Source organism: Oncorhynchus gorbuscha, linkage group LG09, assembly GCF_021184085.1.
Source record: "Oncorhynchus gorbuscha isolate QuinsamMale2020 ecotype Even-year linkage group LG09, OgorEven_v1.0, whole genome shotgun sequence".
In the NCBI taxonomy this organism is placed as follows: domain Eukaryota; kingdom Metazoa; phylum Chordata; class Actinopteri; order Salmoniformes; family Salmonidae; genus Oncorhynchus; species Oncorhynchus gorbuscha.
Genome location: NC_060181.1, coordinates 9,818,762 through 9,837,512, shown reverse-complemented (window position 1 = coordinate 9,837,512; position 18,751 = coordinate 9,818,762). Strand labels below are relative to the sequence as shown.

Below are 18,751 nucleotides of genomic sequence, written 5' to 3'. Positions count from 1 at the left end.
AGACAGAGAGGGAGGGAGAGGCAGAGAGACAGAGAGGGAGTGAGAGGCAGAGAGACAGAGAGGGAGGGAGAGGCAGAGAGACAGAGAGGGAGAGAGAGAGAGAGAGAGAGAGAGAGAGAGAGAGAGAGAGAGAGAGAGAGAGAGAGTGAGATAAACATGTCCTGCTGGGAGAGAGAGAGAGAGAGAGAGAGAGAGAGAGAGAGAGAGAGAGAGAGAGAGAGAGAGAGAGAGAGAGAGTGATACACATGTCCTGCCGGGTGAGAGAGAGAGAGAGAGAGAGAGAGAGAGAGAGAGAGAGAGAGAGAGAGAGAGAGAGAGAGAGAGAGAGAGTGAGATAAACATGTCCTGTCGGTTGGCCCCATCAACCTGTCAGTACATGACAAGGAGACACTTCCAATCTTATACAGACATGAAATGCGCCCATCATAGTGCAAGATGCGTAAAGGGATACTTCAGGATTTTGGCAATGAAGCCCTTTATCTACTTCCCCAGAGTCTGATGATCTCTTGGATACCATTGAAACCAAACCATACCGATTTGAATAAAACGCATTTGAATAATCATGGAAATAGGCTACGTCATATTAAACAGCATATAAATACTAAATAGGTCATGAGCCAGACAAGGAGCCTTAAATGAATTATTTAGGTTATATTATTTCAATTATTTCAAGCCTACAAAGAAATAGAATACTCGCATTTGCGAGTGCGAACCTAGGCTGACAGGGACAGCGTTTTCAGCATTTAAACAACATTTCATTGTATTAAATCATTACAGAATAAATACAAAATGCCTTTGCGAGTTCAAACCCCCGAGCTGACAAGGTACAAATCTGTCGTTCTGCCCCTGAACAGGCAGTTAACCCACTGTTCCTAGGCCGTCATTGAAAATAAGAATTTGTTCTTAACTGACTTGCCTAGTTAAATAAAGGTAAAAAAAAATGTATGTGTGTATATTTATATGTATATGTGTATGTATATATATGTCATCGGCACAAAAAGATCTGGGATCAGGGATGTATTCGTTAGTTCCATAAAGCTGCTAAATATTTTGCAACAGAATAAGTGTTTTGCAACGGAATCCGACTAATGAATACACCCCTGGCTAGATAATTATTCTCACAAAGACAAACAAATAGTCGTCACAATATTGCCATCATAAGTATGGGACCCTTGATATAACAGTTTCTGTGTGTGCGTGTATTTTTCAGGTCAAGATGGCAAGTCTTTAGTTGTCTTTAACCCTCTAGAACTGTCCACTGCTGCTGTGGAGGTCTCAGAACTGGTGGGGGGGAATTCATGGGGGCTGTGGTAAGAATTCACCTATAAAGTTCATAAAGTGATCAATACACTACCAAATGAGACATTTTTGTGTAATAGTACACTACTGCAGGTGTATTCAAAGATGGACCCCAAAGACAGCTCCACTTCTGATTTTCATTCATCCCCTCTAATCGGGGACACATTTCTAATTATCAGGTAGAACAGAAAACCAGCAGTAGTCCGGACCTCTGTGCTCAGATTTGAATACCACTGTATCAAATGTCTTCTCTCTGACCTCCTCAAACTCAAGATTGAAAGGCGCTGCTCTCACTGCAATTCAGAAGGGATGGTTTATCACACCAGACAAATGAGATATGCAGATGAAGGACAGGCTGTCTTCTACAGGTAATGTAGAATGTACACACCTGTTACATCTCACTCAAAACACCAATTCACCAAGGATATTCTGAGCCGTTCTCACCACCAGATTCATCAATCTATTCCATTTTATGTTGTCCTGCACCACAATGTGACGAGCACTTGCCCAATAAACTGTACATATTCTAAACGTTTACTCGTGAGCGAGTGGATATGCTACTTTTTCTGATTTGATTTGTACAGATAAAGAGAAAAGGGACCCCTGAGAAGAGATTGAGATGCTTCCCCATTCTCCTGGACCTCCTTCAATATTCTTCTCCTTTCTTTTGTCTGTAAACAAGAATGTGTTTGATCAATGTAATGCAAACTAGAGATCGTATTGGCGAAAACACAATTGTTATGCTATTCATTGCCCTTCATTACTTGTAATGAGGCTTAGGCTAATCGCTCCGCGGTGCTAAGCATTTTAATGCCTTTGCCACATCAGTTGGATTGCAGCCGCAGGATTTTGAATGAGATTCGAATACTGATTTTTCAAGTGTGATTTTTGCATTTAGAACATGTTTCGTGTTGCTTTTATCCTTTCCCTTCTACATTTTGCCAACGCTGTCAGGTAATGACAGTGAATTTATCTAAACAACCTACTTCATGTTTACAAATGTATAAATGAGCAATTATTGTAATCTTTAATTTATAGAAAATAAAATACTACATTTACATTTCACTGTGGCGTTGACCGCGGCAAAAGGAGCTGCGCCAATCAGAACGCTCCTTCTGGAGGTCTGAATCACGTGACCATCCAACATGGCTTCTATTCACTTGCTGAGAAAATGAAGATGCTGAACATTTCTGAATTGATTAGTTTATAGGAATTATTTTGGACCTTTCCGATACCCAAACATAAGGTAAACAATACAATGTCGATGTACATGGTTGATTACACTTTCTGTCTCACGTTATAACGCTTCATTCCATCCTCGTTAGCTTGCTAGCTAAGGTTGTAGTCTTCAGATTGTGTCATTATGTTAGCCATAGACGAAATACATTTCATTCTTACTATAGTTGTCATTTTGCATAAAAACATGTTTTTGTCGTCTGTAGAAGATGAAGCTGCGCGTTCAGTTACAATGCAAGAACCTCCATGAGTATCTGAAAGAGTTGAGCCCAGAGATCTTAGACCGCTTGTACAATCATCCGGCCACATGTCTGGCTGTCTACAGGTACAGGATCAGTCCCATTTAAACAATACTGTTAAAGTAACTGTAAAATATGACATGTACAAGTCCTGCTATTTGCTATGGTTTAGTACACAATTTATCTGTAATGTACATAATACCGTGTGCTATTATTTAATGCCATATATGGAACAGAACACAGGCTGTCTACACTTTTTTTCCACCTTGTAACATAAACTCAGCAACAACAAAAACCGTCCCTTTTTCAGGACCCTGTATTTAAAGGATAATTAAAAATCCAAATAACTTCACAGATCTTCATTGTAAAGGGTTTAAACACTGTTTCCCATGCTTGTTCAATGAACCATAAACTATTAATGAACATGCACCTGTGGAACGGTTGTTAAGACACTAACAGCTTACAGACGGTAGGCAATTAAAGTCACAGTTATGAAAATGTAGGACACTAAAGAGGCCTTTCTACTGACTCTGAAAAACACCAAAAGAAAGATGCCCAGGGTCCCTGCTCATCTGTGTGAACGTGCCTTAGGCATGCTGCAAGGAGGCATGAGGACTGCAGATGTGGCCAGGGAAATAAATTGCAATGTTCATACTGTGAGATGCCCAAGGTAGCTCTGCAGGGAGACAGGACGGACAGGTGATCGTCCTCGCAGTGGCAGACCACGTGTAACAACACCTGCACTGGATCGGTACATCCGAACATCACACCTGTGGGACAGGTACAGGATGGCAACAACAACTACCCGAGTTACACCAGGAATGCACAATCCCTCCATCCATCAGTGCTCAGACTTTCCGCAATAGGCTGAGAGAGGCTGGACTGAGGGCTTGTGGGCCTGTTTTAAGCCAGGTCCTCACCAGACATCACCGGCAACAACGTCACCTATGGGCACAAACCCACTGTCGCTGGACCAGACAGGATTGGCAAAAAGTGCTCTTCTCTGACGAGTCGTGGTTTTGTCTCACCAGGGGTGATGGTCAGATTTGTGTTTTATAGTGGAAGGAATGAGTGTTACACCGAGGCCTGTACTCTGGAGCGGGATCGAGGTGGAGGGTCCGTCATGGTCTGGGGCGGTGTGTCACAGCATCATCGGACTGAGCTTGTTGTCATTTCAGGCAATCTCAACGCTGTGTGTTACAGGGAAGACATCCTCCTCCCTCATGTGGTACCCTTCCTACAGGCTCATCCTGACATGACCCTCCAGCATGACAATGCCACCAGCCATACTGCTAATTCTGTATGTGATTTCCTGCAAGACAGGAATGTCGGTGTTCTGCCATGGCCAGCGAAGAGACGGGATCTCAATCCCATTGAGCACGTCTGGGACCTGTTGGCTCGGAGGGTGAGGGGTCTATGGCCACCCCCCAAAAAAAATGTCTGGGAACTTGCAGGTGCCTTGGTGGAAGAGTGGGGTAACATCTCACAGCAAGAACTGGCAAATCTGGTGCAGTCCATGAGGAGGAGATGCACTGCAGTACTTAATGCAGCTGGTGGCCACACCAGATACTGACTGTTACTTTTGATTTTGACCCCCACTTTGTTCAGGGACACATTATTCCATTTCTGTTAGTCACATGTCTGTGGAACTTGTTCAGTTTGTTTCAGTTGTTGAATCTTATGTTCATACAAATATAAAACACATGTTAAGTTTGGTGTAAATACACACAGTTGACAGTGAGAGGGTGTTTCTTTTTTTTGCTGAGTTTACATACATGACTATAGGTATTTTGGGTATTACTGGACTCATATGCAAGATAAATCAGGGAGTCAGTTATCTGCTTGTTTCCTTGCTTGACAGAGAGCTCCCCCCATTGGCCAAGAATTATGTAATGCGAATGCTGTTTCTAGACCAACCCCTTCCTCAGGCCGCGGTGGCGCTTTGGGTGAAAAAAGACAGTGAAAAGTAAGTCTATGAATCTGAATCATACATAGTACCTGTCCAATGCTGTATTGTAAATTCAATCAACTGCCAGGTTGTTAAATGACTGTCAGTAAACCTTCAGTTTCTGTAGTTTGTGTTCTAAAATGGCCTGATTTTCTTCTTCAGGGACCATGATCAGTGTGTCTCTGTGCTGTCTGGTCTCAGACTATGGCACAGCCAGCAGCTGCAGGGAGGCCTGCAGGGAAACATTCTGAACCCCGTATTCAAAGACAACCTGAGAATAGCATTATTAGGAGGGTAAGTCAACTCTTTAATGTGTAAGGTATTTAGTATCTACAATACATATTGGGGTTTAATATGCTAGCAGTAGAACTACCAAAGCTAAAACTTGGTGAACATGTCTTTCATAAGGCTCCTCCCCTTCCTTTCCTCCTCCTCCTCCACTACCTACTCTTCCACTACCACCTCATCTTCCACCACGTCCTCTTCCTCCTCTCTCTCCTCCTCCTCTCAGGGGTAAGTCGTGGGCAGACCAGGGTGACAGTCTTGGTCCTGACAGACATGCCCGTGACGTGGAGAGTCTGGATAAGTATGCTTTGGAGCGCTGGGAGGTGGTTCTCCACTTCATGGTGGGCTGTCCCAGTGCTGCAGTCAGCCAGGACCTGTCCCAGCTCCTCATTCAGGCTGGCCTCATGAGAACGTAGGTACCACCTCACAGAGGGACTGCTATGAAGTCAATGTTAAACACATACACACTTTATTTCTTGTCATTTTTTATTTTTTATCACTATTTTACCTACATTATTTTTGTGTTAATGTGTTTGGGATTTTCAATTGTTCTGTTTTCCATGTGTATATATATAAATATTTTTTTACCCCACCACAATATTATTTCTAAATCTCTCTGTTCCTCTCTAAATCCCTCGGTTCCTCTCTAAATCCCTCGGTTCCTCTCTAAATCCCTTGGTTCCTCTCTAAATCCCTTGGTTCCTCTCTAAATCCCTCGGTTCCTCTCTAAATCCCTCGGTTCCTCTCTAAATCCTTCCTCTCTAAATCCTTCCTCTCTAAATCCCTCGGTTCCTCTCTAAATCCCTCGGTTCCTCTCTAAATCCCTCTGTTCCTCTCTTTTCTATCCTCTTTCTCATGTATCCTACACCTCTTCCCCTCGTCCAGTGAGGCTGGAGATGCTCCCTGTATCACCTCAGCTGGTTTCCAGTTCCTCCTCCTGGACACAGCCTCTCAGCTCTGGTACTTCACCCTACAGTACCTCAACACGGCACAGGTAGGTCGTCAGGCGCACAGAGGCGCACAGAGGCGCACAGAGGCCCACAGACAGACTTCTCTCCCAGTATTATGTGCTCTTTCTTGTCCTTCTCATCTTTCAGACTCGTGGAATGGACTTGGTGGAGATTCTGTCCTTCTTGTTCCAGCTCAGTTTCTCGACTCTAGGCAGGGTGAGTCTCGTAGTACTGAAATTTGAGCTGCCTGGCGACTTACCTGAACACTCAACTTCAACCACTGATTGATTTCTACACAGTATGCCGTGATGTCAAATATTTCGTAGTCACTTTGGAGTATTAGATCATGGAGTATTCTGTTTATATTCTCGTAGTCACTTTGGAGTATTAGATCATGGAGTATTCTGTTCATATTCTCGTGTCGGCTGATGTTGTCACCGTTGTCCTGTGTCCCAGGACTACTCAGTGGAGGGGATGAGTGAATCTCTGCTCACCTTCCTACAGCACCTGAGGGAGTTCGGCCTCGTCTTCCAGAGGAAGGTGAGATATGGTGAAGGAGAATTAGCAAAGTAGCTTCAATTTGTAGTTGGACAGTAATATTTGGCGTGTGTGTATATATAAATGAATACCTCACATGTGATTCGTAATAAGACTAAGCAATTAGCCTATTAAAATGTTAAACATAATTTAAATATAAAAGCAAGCATTAGGCAATGAGTTGACGTTGACTAGCAAGAATTTGTTTGAGAATTATCTATATAATAAAATAAAATAAATTACTTTGTAAAATGAATGGATTCACATACAAAGGCATAAAGCTTAAGTTATATAAAGCATTAACTATCATTACAAGACCATATTATTCCATATTATTCCATATTATTCCATGTTATACCGTATTATTCCATATTATTCCATATTATTCCATGTTATACCGTATTATTCCATATTATTCCATATTATTCCATGTTATTCCATATTATTCCATGTTATACCGTATTATACCATGTTATACCATATTATACCATATTATTCCATATTATTCCATATTATTCCATGTTATTCCATATTATTCCATGTTATACCGTATTATACCATATTATTCCATATTATTCCATATTATTCCATGTTATACCATATTATTCCATATTATTCCATATTATTCCATGTTATACCATATTATTCCATGTTATACCATATTATTCCATGTTATACCATATTATTCCATGTTATACCATATTATTCCATATTATTCCATATTATTCCATGTTATACCATATTATTCCATATTATTCCATATTATTCCATATTATTCCATGTTATTCCATATTATACCATATTATTCCATATTATTCCATATTATTCCATGTTATACCATATTATTCCATATTATTCCATATTATTCCATGTTATACCATATTATTCCATATTATTCCATATTATTCCATATTATTCCATGTTATACCATATTATTCCATATTATACCATATTATACCATATTATACCATATTATTCCATGTTATTCCATATTATTCCATGTTATACCATATTATACCATATTATACCATGTTATACCATATTATTCCATATTATTCCATATTATTCCATGTTATTCCATATTATTCCATGTTATTCCATATTATTCCATGTTATTCCATGTTATTCCATGTTACTCCATATTATACCATATTATTCAATGTTATTCCATATTCCATATTATTCCATATTATACCATATTATTCCGTATTATTCTGTATTATTCCATATTATACCATATTATTCTGTATTATTCCATATTATACCATATTATTCCGTATTATACCATAGTATTTCATATTATTCCATATTATTCCGTATTATTCCATATTATACCATATTATTCCATATTATTCCGTATTATTCCATATTATACCATATTATTCCGTATTATTCCATATTATTCCAACCATATAGATGCTAAAGTTAATTTACAGGACAAAGCAGGAACAAAGAGAGGCTTACTGGGCCTAGAAGCCTAGGAAATGAGAATGGATCATACAACCTTCCTCCATGGACTGGAACCAGGATAACAGAGAGAGAGAACAAAAGGCATTTCATAACATCTGAAGGGGTAACCTTTTAACCCAAAACCAACCCCCATTGACCAATCAAACGATACCAAGTTTACAGTAACCTAAACACTCCCAGGCCCACTCTCCACAGAGTGTCATAGCATTTTAAAAGCTTATGTGAGGGACCGTTGTAAATAAGAAAGAATTGCTGAGAGGACGATAAAACCTCTGCATATTTTATTTGTATTAATTTAACTTTTTTCTTTTTTTAAACTAGGCAAGTCCGTTAAGAACAAATTCTTATTTTACAATGACGGCCAACACCGGCCAAACCCGGACGACTCTGGGTCAATTGTGCGCCGCCCTATGGGACTCCCAATCACGGCCGGTTGTGATTCAGCCTAGAATCGAACCGGGGTGTCTGTAGTGACGCCTCGAGCACTGAGATGCAGTGCCTTAGACCGCTGCGCCACTCGGGAGCCGCTGTAATGCTGTTTTCAAACGAATCGCAATACCTTCTCCGTGTTAAAGCTTGTAGAATGTATTTTTTTGTATGTGCTATCAAATAAACAAACAAACACAAAACATGGTGGAAGAGCAAGATATTAGGACAGCACAGAATAGACACATGAATAACATGGACAGACACGAATAACATGGACAGACACGAATAACATGGACAGACACGAATAACATGGACAGACACGAATAACATGGACAGACACGAATAACATGGACAGACACGAATAACATGGACAGACACTAATAACATGGACAGACACGAATAACATGGACAGACACATGGACAGACACGAATAACATGGACAGACACTAATAACATGGACAGACACTAATAACATGGACAGACACTAATAACATGGACAGACACTAATAACATGGACAGACACGAATAACATGGACAGACACGAATAACATGGACAGACACTAATAACATGGACAGACACTAATAACATGGACAGACACTAATAACATGGACAGACACTAATAACATGGACAGACACTAATAACATGGACAGACACTAATAACATGGACAGACTAATAGCATGGACAGACACTAATAACATGGACAGACACTAATAACATGGACAGACACTAATAACATGGACAGACACTAATAACATGGACAGACACTAATAACATGGACAGACACTAATAACATGGACAGACACTAATAACATGGACAGACACTAATAACATGGACAGACTAATAGCATGGACAGACACTAATAACATGGACAGACACTAATAACATGGACAGACACTAATAACATGGACAGACACTAATAACATGGACAGACACTAATAACATGGACAGACACTAATAACATGGACAGACACTAATAGCATGGACAGACACGAATAACATGGACAGACACGAATAACATGGACAGACACGAATAACATGGACAGACACTAATAACATGGACAGACACTAATAACATGGACAGACACTAATAACATGGACAGACTAATAGCATGGACAGACACTAATAACATGGACAGACACTAATAACATGGACAGACACTAATAACATGGACAGACACTAATAACATGGACAGACACTAATAACATGGACAGACACTAATAACATGGACAGACACTAATAGCATGGACAGACACGAATAACATGGACAGACACGAATAACATGGACAGACACGAATAACATGGACAGACACGAATAACATGGACAGACACTAATAGCATGGACAGGGACTAATAACATGGACAGGGACTAATAACATGGACTAATAACATAGACAGACACTAATAACATGCTCTTGTACCCCCTACCCTCTCTCTCTCTGGTCTCCTCAGAGGAAGTCTAGAAGGTACTACCCCACCAGGCTGGCCATCACTCTGTCTGCTGGCGTCTCCGCCAACTCTTCCTCCACCGCTATGGGCGCTACCCCAGGGACTGGAGATTCAGGTTTCATCGTCGTGGAAACCAACTATCGGCTCTATGCTTATACCAGTATGTACCGATGGAAGGTCTACCTCTGCGGTCTGACAGTGTGGATCACAGAAACCAGAGGAACTCACGTTTTCATTCAAATCTCCCCATTGACCAATTTCAAGATTTCCTCCTCAACTCTGACTTCTCTGTGTTGATCTCAATTTAGGATTGATTCCTGTGTGTAAATCCCTCTCTCATGGTTTGAGATTGTAGTATTTCATTTATTATTCATTTCCTGGTGGTAGTGAATAGTCTGTTAACTTATTTAATTTCTGTCACTTAAAATAATGTGTTGACACTTGTTTGAATCACGGTATTTATACATAGATACAGTAATTGATGTTATTCATATATTCATAACGGAAGCATAATGTTGACTAATTCATTTAGTTATTTATCTCCTTTCTGTCAGATAACTGCTACGTACTGTTCGTTTAGTTGAAGTGTTTTCTGATTGGCTCATTCTCATATCCAGGTGGTAGTGAATTAGTGTTACGTTATTCACCTGTCTTCTCCTCCTCAGACTCTGAGCTGCAGATTGCTTTGGTGGCTCTGTTTAGTGAGTGTCTCTATCGCTTCCCTAACGTGGTGGTGGCCCAGGTTACCAGGGAGTCAGTACAGCAAGCCATCGCTAACGGCATCACCGCACAACAGGTAGGCACTCCCCACGGCAGGTAGGCACTCCCCACGGCAGGTAGGCACTCCCCACGGCAGGTAGACACTCCTCACAACAGGTAGACACTCCTCACAACAGGTAGACACTCCTCACAACAGGTAGACACTCCTCACAACAGGTAGACACTCCTCACTGCAGGTAGACACTCCTCACTGCAGGTAGGCACTCATCACTGCAGGTAGGCACTCCTCACTGCAGGTAGGCACTCCTCACTGCCGGTAGGCACTCCTCACAGCAGGTAGGCACTCCTCACTGCAGGTAGGCACTCCTCACTGCAGGTAGGCACTCCTCACTGCAGGTAGGCACTCCTCACAGCAGGTAGACACTCCTCACAGCAGGTAGACACTCCTCACAACAGGTAGACACTCCCCACAGCAGGTAGGCACTCCTCACAACAGGTAGGCACTCCTCACAACAGGTAGGCACTCCTCACAACAGGTAGGCACTCCTCACAACAGGTAGGCACTCCTCACAACAGGTAGGCACTCCTCACAACAGGTAGGCACTCCTCACAACGGGTAGGCACTCCTCACAACGGGTAGGCACTCCTCACAACGGGTAGGCACTCCTCACAACGGGTAGACACTCCCCACAGCAGGTAGACACTCCCCACAGCAGGTAGACACTCCTCACAACAGGTAGGCACTCCTCACAACAGGTAGGCACTCCTCACAACGGGTAGGCACTCCTCACAACGGGTAGACACTCCTCACAACGGGTAGACACTCCTCACAGCAGGTAGACACTCCCCACAGCAGGTAGACACTCCCCACAGCAGGTAGGCACTCCTCACAACAGGTAGACACTCCTCACAACAGGTAGACACTCCTCACAACAGGTAGACACTCCTCACAACAGGTAGACACTCCTCACAACAGGTAGACACTCCTCACAGCAGGTAGACACTCCTCGCGGCAGATGGCAGGTTACTTTACACTACTGAACAACATAATGGCAGCTTGGAGTTTGTCAGGTTTTGTATTAATGGATTTCTCTGTTCAGTATATTGGAGTTCTGGTAGTCACTGTTGCACATGGTTGAGCTGTTTGGGAAAGTATGTATGTTTTCGTCTCTTTCAGTCTGTGTGTGTTTTAGTTGATTGTTATACTGCACATGAAATGGTGGATTGGTGCTTCTTATGTTGTGTGGGGAAGTTTTTACGGTCAAGTTTTTGTGCTTTTCAGATTCTCCACTTTCTAAGGACCAGAGCACATCCTGTCATGCTCAAACAGGTACCTCCAAATATCAATCTGTCTCGCTCTCTGTCTGTCTGTCTCGCTCTCTGTCTGTCTGTCTGTCTCTGTCTGTCTGTCTCGCTCTCTGTCTGTCTGTCTCGCTCTCTGTCTGTCTGTCTCGCTCTCTGTCTGTCTGTCTCGCTCTCTGTCTGTCTGTCTCGCTCTCTGTCTGTCTGTCTCGCTCTCTGTCTGTCTGTCTCGCTCTCTGTCTGTCTGTCTCGCTCTCTGTCTGTCTGTCTCGCTCTCTGTCTGTCTGTCTCGCTCTCTGTCTGTCTGTCTCGCTCCCTGTCTGTCTGTCTCGCTCTCTGTCTGTCTGTCTCGCTCTCTGTCTGTCTGTCTCGCTCTCTGTCTGTCTGTCTCGCTCTCTGTCTGTCTGTCTGTCTCGCTCTCTGTCTGTCTGTCTGTCTGTCTCGCTCTGTCTGTCTGTCTGTCTCGCTCTCTGTCTGTCTGTCTGTCTCGCTCTCTGTCTGTCTGTCTCGCTCTCTGTCTGTCTGTCTCGCTCTCTGTATGTGTCTGTCTGTCTCGCCCTCTGTATGTGTCTGTCTGTCTCGCCCTCTCTGTCTGTCTCGCCCTCTCTGTCTGTCTCGCCCTCTCTGTCTGTCTCGCCCTCTCTGTCTGTCTCGCCCTCTCTGTCTGTCTCGCCCTCTCTGTCTGTCTCGCCCTCTCTGTCTGTCTCGCCCTCTCTGTCCGTCTCAAGCTGTCTTTCTCGCCCCCTTGTTCTCTTGTCTCTTCCTCCACTCTGTGTTCTGTTGATTAATATCTGACTGACCTGTTTGACTCCCATGCTGAAGGTTCATTACTCCTATTTCATCCTGACATTACCATGTCAGACTAAGGTTTTGGTCCAAATGGAACTCTATTTCCTATATAGTGCACTACTTTTGATCAGATCTCTATTCCCTATGGGCCCTATTCCCTATGGACCCTGGTCTAAAGTAGTACACGACATAGTGAATAGCCATTTGGGACAAAGCCTACTCCTACCTACTCTCTCTGTGTCTCTCAGAACCCAGTGCTGCCCCCCACCATCACAGACCAGATCAGACTATGGGAGCTGGAGAGAGATCGACTACAGTTTTCTGAGGGTGAGGCCGTGTGTGTGTGTGTGTGTATTTATGTGTGTGTGTATTTATGTGTGTGTGTGTGTATTTATGTGTGTGTGTGTGTGTATTTATGTGTGTGTGTGTGTGTATTTATGTGTGTGTGTGTGTGTATTTGTGTGTGTGTGTGTGTGTGTGTGTGTGTATTTATGTGTGTGTGTGTGTGTGTGTATTTATGTGTGTGTGTGTGTGTGTGTATTTATGTGTGTGTGTGTGTGTATTTGTGTGTGTGTATTTATGTGTGTGTATTTATTTATGTGTGTGTGTGTGTGTGTGTGTGTGTGTGTGTGTGTGTATTTATGTGTGTATGTATTTATGTGTGAATGTGTGTGTGTGTATTTATGTGTGTGTGTGTGTGTGTGTGTGTGTTTGTGTGTGTGTATTTATGTGTGTGTGTTTAATACAAGTTTTCATGAGAAGGTTTCTCTTTTGTCATTGTGATGAACTCTGGTAAGAACCATGTGAGACGTGCCGTTGATAGGAATTCAGTTGATGGGGGGGAAACAGGCCGTAAGACTTCAGTGCTTTGAAATGAAACCAGTATGTATCAAGTGGTTCAGAGTAGGAGTGCTTATCTAGGATCAGGTCCCTTCTATCCATGTGAATACTATTCATTTTGTTCTGAAAGGCTAAACTGATCCTGGATCAGCACTCCCAGGGTTTTTTTCTGCATAGAAACATTTTGTCAGTGAAACTGACAGTGACACTGTTTTGACTTACCCGGCCATGAAAAAACTAAATGTTTCTATATATATATATATATATATATATAACAACAATGGTATTACGTCTTCAGTGTAAACTTAATGACTAAAATCAGATATAGTAGAAAAGATAATTGAGCCACAATGCCGAATACTCAGAAAGAATTCATACCCCTTGACTTATTCCACATTTTGTTGTGTTACAGCCTGAATTCAAAATGGATTAAATGTATATTTTTCTTCTCACCCATCTACACACAATACCCCATAATGACAAGTAGAAACCTTTAATTTTAAATTTTTTTGCAAATGTATTTCTGAAGGCACTGTATGTGTTTGAAAATATATATTTTATATTTGATAATATATATTTTTTAATATATATAATATTTTAGAAGTAACAATCATGATAAGAAAAGGGAAGAAGTTTCTCTTGTTAAAGACGGACGGCCTGTAAAAGGTTGTCTGCGATTGGCCACGGCCACCACTTCAACCACGTTTTGATCCAGAAATATCCTGACCTACTCTGAGGTACTTTCTACTAGAGGCCGATTTTAATTAGGGACGATTTCATGTTTTCATAACAATCGGTAATCGGCATTGTTGGATGCCGATTACATTGCACTCCACGAGGAGACTGCGTGGCAGGCTGACCACTTGTTACGCCACGAGGAGACTGCGTGGCAGGCTGACCACTTGTTACGCCACGAGGAGACTGCGTGGCAGGCTGACCACTTGTTACGCCACGAGGAGACTGCGTGGCAGGCTGACCACTTGTTACGCCACGAGGAGACTGCGTGGCAGGCTGACCACTTGTTACGCCACGAGGAGACTGCGTGGCAGGCTGACCACTTGTTGCGTGGCAGGCTGACCACTTGTTGCGTGGCAGGCTGACCACTTGTTACGCGACAAGAAACCAGCTAGCTAGCTAGCGTTAAACTTACCTTATAAAACAAAACTATCTTAACGTAGTCACTAGTTAACTACACATGGTTGATGATATTACTAGTTTAATTAGCTTGTCCAGCATTGCTGTGCCTGTTAATTTATCATCGAATCACAGCCCACTTCGCCAAACGGGTGATGATTTAAAAAGTGCATTCGTGAAAAAAAACACTGTCGTTGCACCAACGTGAACCTAACCATAAATGCCTTTCTTAAAATCAATACACAAGTATATGTTTTTAAACCTGCATATTTATGGGGCGGCAGGGTAGCCTAGTGGTCAGAGCGTTGGACTCGTAACCGGAAGGTTGCAGGTTCAAATCCCCGAGCTGACAAGGTACAAATCTGTTGTTCTGCCCCTGAACAGGCAGTTAACCCACTGTTCCTAGGCCGTCATTGAAAATAAGAATTTGTTCTTAACTGACTTGCCTAGTAAAATAAAGGTATAATATATATATATTTTTTTGTTAATATTGCCTGCTAACATGAATTTCTTTTTAACTAGGAAAATTGTGTCACTTCTTTTGCGTTCTGTGCAAGCAGAGTCAGGGTATATGCAGCAGTTTGGGCCGCCTGGCTCGTTGCGATCTGTGTGAAGACTATTTCTTCCTAACAAAGACCGTTATTAATTTTGAATTATTATGACATAACATTGAAGGTTGTAACAGTAATATTTAGACTTATGGATGCCACACGTTAGATAAAATACGGAACCGTTCCGTATTTCACTGAACGAATAATGTCTTGTTTTCTAAATGATCATTTACAGATTTGACCATATTAATGACTCAAGGCTCTTATTTCTGTGTGTTATTATATTATAATTAAGTCTATGATTTGATAGAGCAGTCTGACTGAGTGGTGGCAGGCAGCAGCAGTCTGACTGAGTGGTGGCAGGCAGCAGCAGTCTGACTGAGTGGTGGTAGGCAGCAGCAGGCTCGTAAGCATTCATTCAAACAGCACTTTCGTGTATTTTACATCAGTTCTTCGCTTCAAGCATTGTGCTGTTTATGACTTCAAGCCTATCAACTCCCGAGATTAGGCTGGCAATACTAAAGTACCTATGAGAACATCCAATAGTCAAAGGTATATGAAATACAAATGGTATAGAGAGAAATAGGTCCTATAATTGGTCCTTCTGTAGCTCAGTTGGTAGAGCATGGCGCTTGTAACGCCAGGGTAGTGGGTTCGATCCCCGGGACCACCCATACGTAGAATGTATGCACACATGACTGTAAGTCGCTTTGGATAAAAGAGTCTGCTAAATGGCATATATTATATTATATTATTATTATTATAATTCCTATAATAACTACAACCTAAAACTTCTTACCTGGGAATATTGAAGACTCATGTTAAAAGGAACCACCAGCTTTCATATGTTCTCATGTTCTGAGCAAGGAACTTAAACTGTATCTTTTTTACATGACACATATTGCACTTTTACTTTCTTATCCGACACTGTTTTTGCATTATTTAAACCAAATTGAACATGTTTCATTATTTGAGACTAAATTGATTTTATTTATGTCTTATATTAAGTTACAATTCTTCATTCATTATTGTTGTAATTGTCATTATTACAAAACATCGTCCGATTTAATCGGCATTGTTTTTTTTGGGGTCCTCCAATAATCGGTACCGGCGTTGAAAAATCATAATCGGTGACCTCTACTTTCTCCTGCGTTGTCCTCTAGCTACTCCGCGAGGACTTACAAAGCTGATTGATTTCTTTGGGGTTTCATTTTCTTCCCATAGTAGGATGACTGACAAGGTGGCCTGTCTCTGTAGGATTGCAATCTGTCAATACAGGCTGTGTGTGTGATGTGTCTGTTGGAACCTCTGCTCTCAGTTGTGTTGTAATCGGTGATAGAGTATTGATGTGGGCTGCACCTTTAACCTTGCCTATAAGCTATCTGTACCTTTTCATTCTCTCTCTCTCCTCTCTCTACATCCCTCCCTGTCTACCTCTCTGTCTGTCTCTCTGTGTCTCTGTCCATCTCAGGAGTGCTGTATAACCAGTTCCTCTCCCAGGCTGACTTTGAGGTGTTGCGGGACAGAGCTCAGGTCAGATATCTTGTTTTATTTTCTCTCTATCTCTCTGTCCATTAACTCACCATTGAACATTATTGTCATGGGAGCAACATGAGATCGGAGGTGTAATTACAACCTAGGACCCTGGGGGGGGGGGGTCCAGAGACTTGGACAACACCGCTGCTTTCTTAGGGAGCAGGATTTATGGTCATCGATGCCAGAGCAGGTAGCCTAGCGTTGGGCCAGTAACCGAGCTGGTTTGAATCCATGAGCCGACTAGGTTAAAAATCTTATCAATGTGCCCTTGAGCAAGGCACTTAACCATAATGGCTTCTGTAAGTCGCTCTATATAAGACCATCTGCTAAATGACTACAATGTGCAAGTGACTAAGTATCCCGCTTTCTCATTACATGATCTGACATTAACTGTGCACCCTTAAATTAGCCTTGCTACAATCTTCTACACATCCTCTTGACTATTTGAACTACTAGGTTGTAGTTAAACAAGGGTAGAATACCATTAGCATGATCAGCCTAACACCTGCAGGCCCTGTCACATGTAGCAACTGCTTGTCTGACCTTCTCTTCGTGTAATCTATTGTCTCTCAGTACAATCTAGGTTACTTTATATTGCTCCAGCACAGACACACAGTCTACTGCCTCTGAGTGCAACCCCAATAGCACCCTATCACCTACATAGTGAATATGGTGCTATTTGGGATACTACCCCTGTCTTATTACTTAAACCCCCTCTCTCAATTCAGTTCAAGGGGCCTTCTTGGCATGGGAAACATGTTAACATTGCCAAAGCAAGTGAAGTAGATAATATACAAAAGTGAAATAAACAATAAAGATGAACAGTAAACATTACTCTCAGAAGTTACAAAAGAATAAAGACAAAGAGTAAATGTAATATTGTGTGTGTATGTATGTATGTATGTATATATATCTATATATATATATACACACACAGTGTTGTAACGATGTACAAATGGTTAAAGTACAAAAGGGAAAATATATAAGCACAAATATGGGTTGTATTTACAATGTATTTACTCTCTCTCTGTCTGTCTGCCTTTCATTCTCCAGGGCCTGGGCTGTCTCGTGTGGCAGAATGTGGCTCACAGGGTGATTGTGGTGTCACCGCAGGGACACGGAGAAGTCAAGAGGTTCTGGAAACGACAGAAGAGTCACACTTGATAACAGAGGGGGAAGAAGAGAAGAACAAGGATTTTGTGTGTTTTTTTTGTATTTTTTCCATGAAAGGACTTTTTTTCTCTCTTCCTTAGAGGTGACGGTTGAAGAAGGTATATGGAGAGTTCTGGATATACTGTACTGGATCTTGAATTGGACACAGCAGCGCAATGGCTGTAGCCTGGTGCCAGATCTGTTTGCGCTCTTACCTACTTTGTCATTGTCAAGCCAAACATGGCAATTCTGTAAGGAGCTGGCAAGGTAAGACTGGCACCCAGGCTACTGTGACTAGTGCTGGGTAGGACAAAATGGAGAAAGCAAGTGCTTTGTCGCTGTTTTTGTTGGTGATATTGCCATTGTCTCCTTTTGGGTTGGTGGGCAAATAAAATTATTTAAAGAAATGTATGACTTAGCCTGCAATACTTATGCAATACGGGGCAGAAGGTAGCAGCAGGTAGCCTAGTTGTTAGAGAGTTGGGCCAGTAACCGAAAGGTTGCTAGATCGAATCCCCGAGCTGACAATGTAAAACTGAACAGGGCAGTTAACCCACTGTTCCTAGTCCGTCATTGTAGATAAGAATTGGTTCTTAACTGACTTGCCTTGTTAAATAAAAAATAACACTTTAATTTTTTATTTTATACAAGCATTCAAACATAAGTTGGATGTATTTCATTGCAGAGGAAAGAGTCATGCATTTAAATGTGGGGATTTAACATGCAGGGCTGATACTCTGAAATGCATTTAATGTTAAGTCGCTCTGGATAAGAGCGTCTGCTAAATGACTTAAATGTAAATGTTCTCAATGTTTTATTTGTTTTTAAAAATACTGTGTAATTTGATTAAATCAAACATCAATTGAACCATTTCAAAATGTGT

The 18,751-nt window shown here is 41.8% G+C and overlaps 1 protein-coding gene across 1 annotated transcript; it reads left to right on the top strand.

The window, feature by feature from the left end:
• Window positions 1–2,389: 2,389 nt before the first annotated feature.
• On the top strand, window positions 2,390–18,746 carry gtf2h4 (general transcription factor IIH, polypeptide 4). Its single transcript, XM_046361379.1, has 14 exons — window positions 2,390–2,545; window positions 2,742–2,860; window positions 4,636–4,740; window positions 4,885–5,016; window positions 5,234–5,419; window positions 5,893–6,001; window positions 6,105–6,173; window positions 6,414–6,497; window positions 9,848–10,004; window positions 10,510–10,640; window positions 11,847–11,894; window positions 12,904–12,982; window positions 16,652–16,713; window positions 17,770–18,746. The coding sequence occupies exons 2-14, from the start codon at window positions 2,745–2,747 to the stop codon at window positions 17,878–17,880; spliced, it is 1,389 nt and encodes a 462-aa protein (XP_046217335.1). The 5' UTR covers window positions 2,390–2,545; window positions 2,742–2,744; the 3' UTR covers window positions 17,881–18,746.
• Window positions 18,747–18,751: the final 5 nt, after the last annotated feature.

Bases quoted from the DNA above. Each gene is read 5' to 3' on its own strand.
- gtf2h4 (XM_046361379.1), top strand. From the start codon at position 2,745: ATGAAGCTGCGCGTTCAGTTACAATGCAAGAACCTCCATGAGTATCTG. The intron at 4,741-4,884 runs GTAAGTCTATGA...TTTCTTCTTCAG, and splicing joins GTGAAAAAAGACAGTGAAAA to GGACCATGATCAGTGTGTCT. The intron at 6,002-6,104 runs GTAGGTCGTCAG...CTCATCTTTCAG, and splicing joins AGTACCTCAACACGGCACAG to ACTCGTGGAATGGACTTGGT.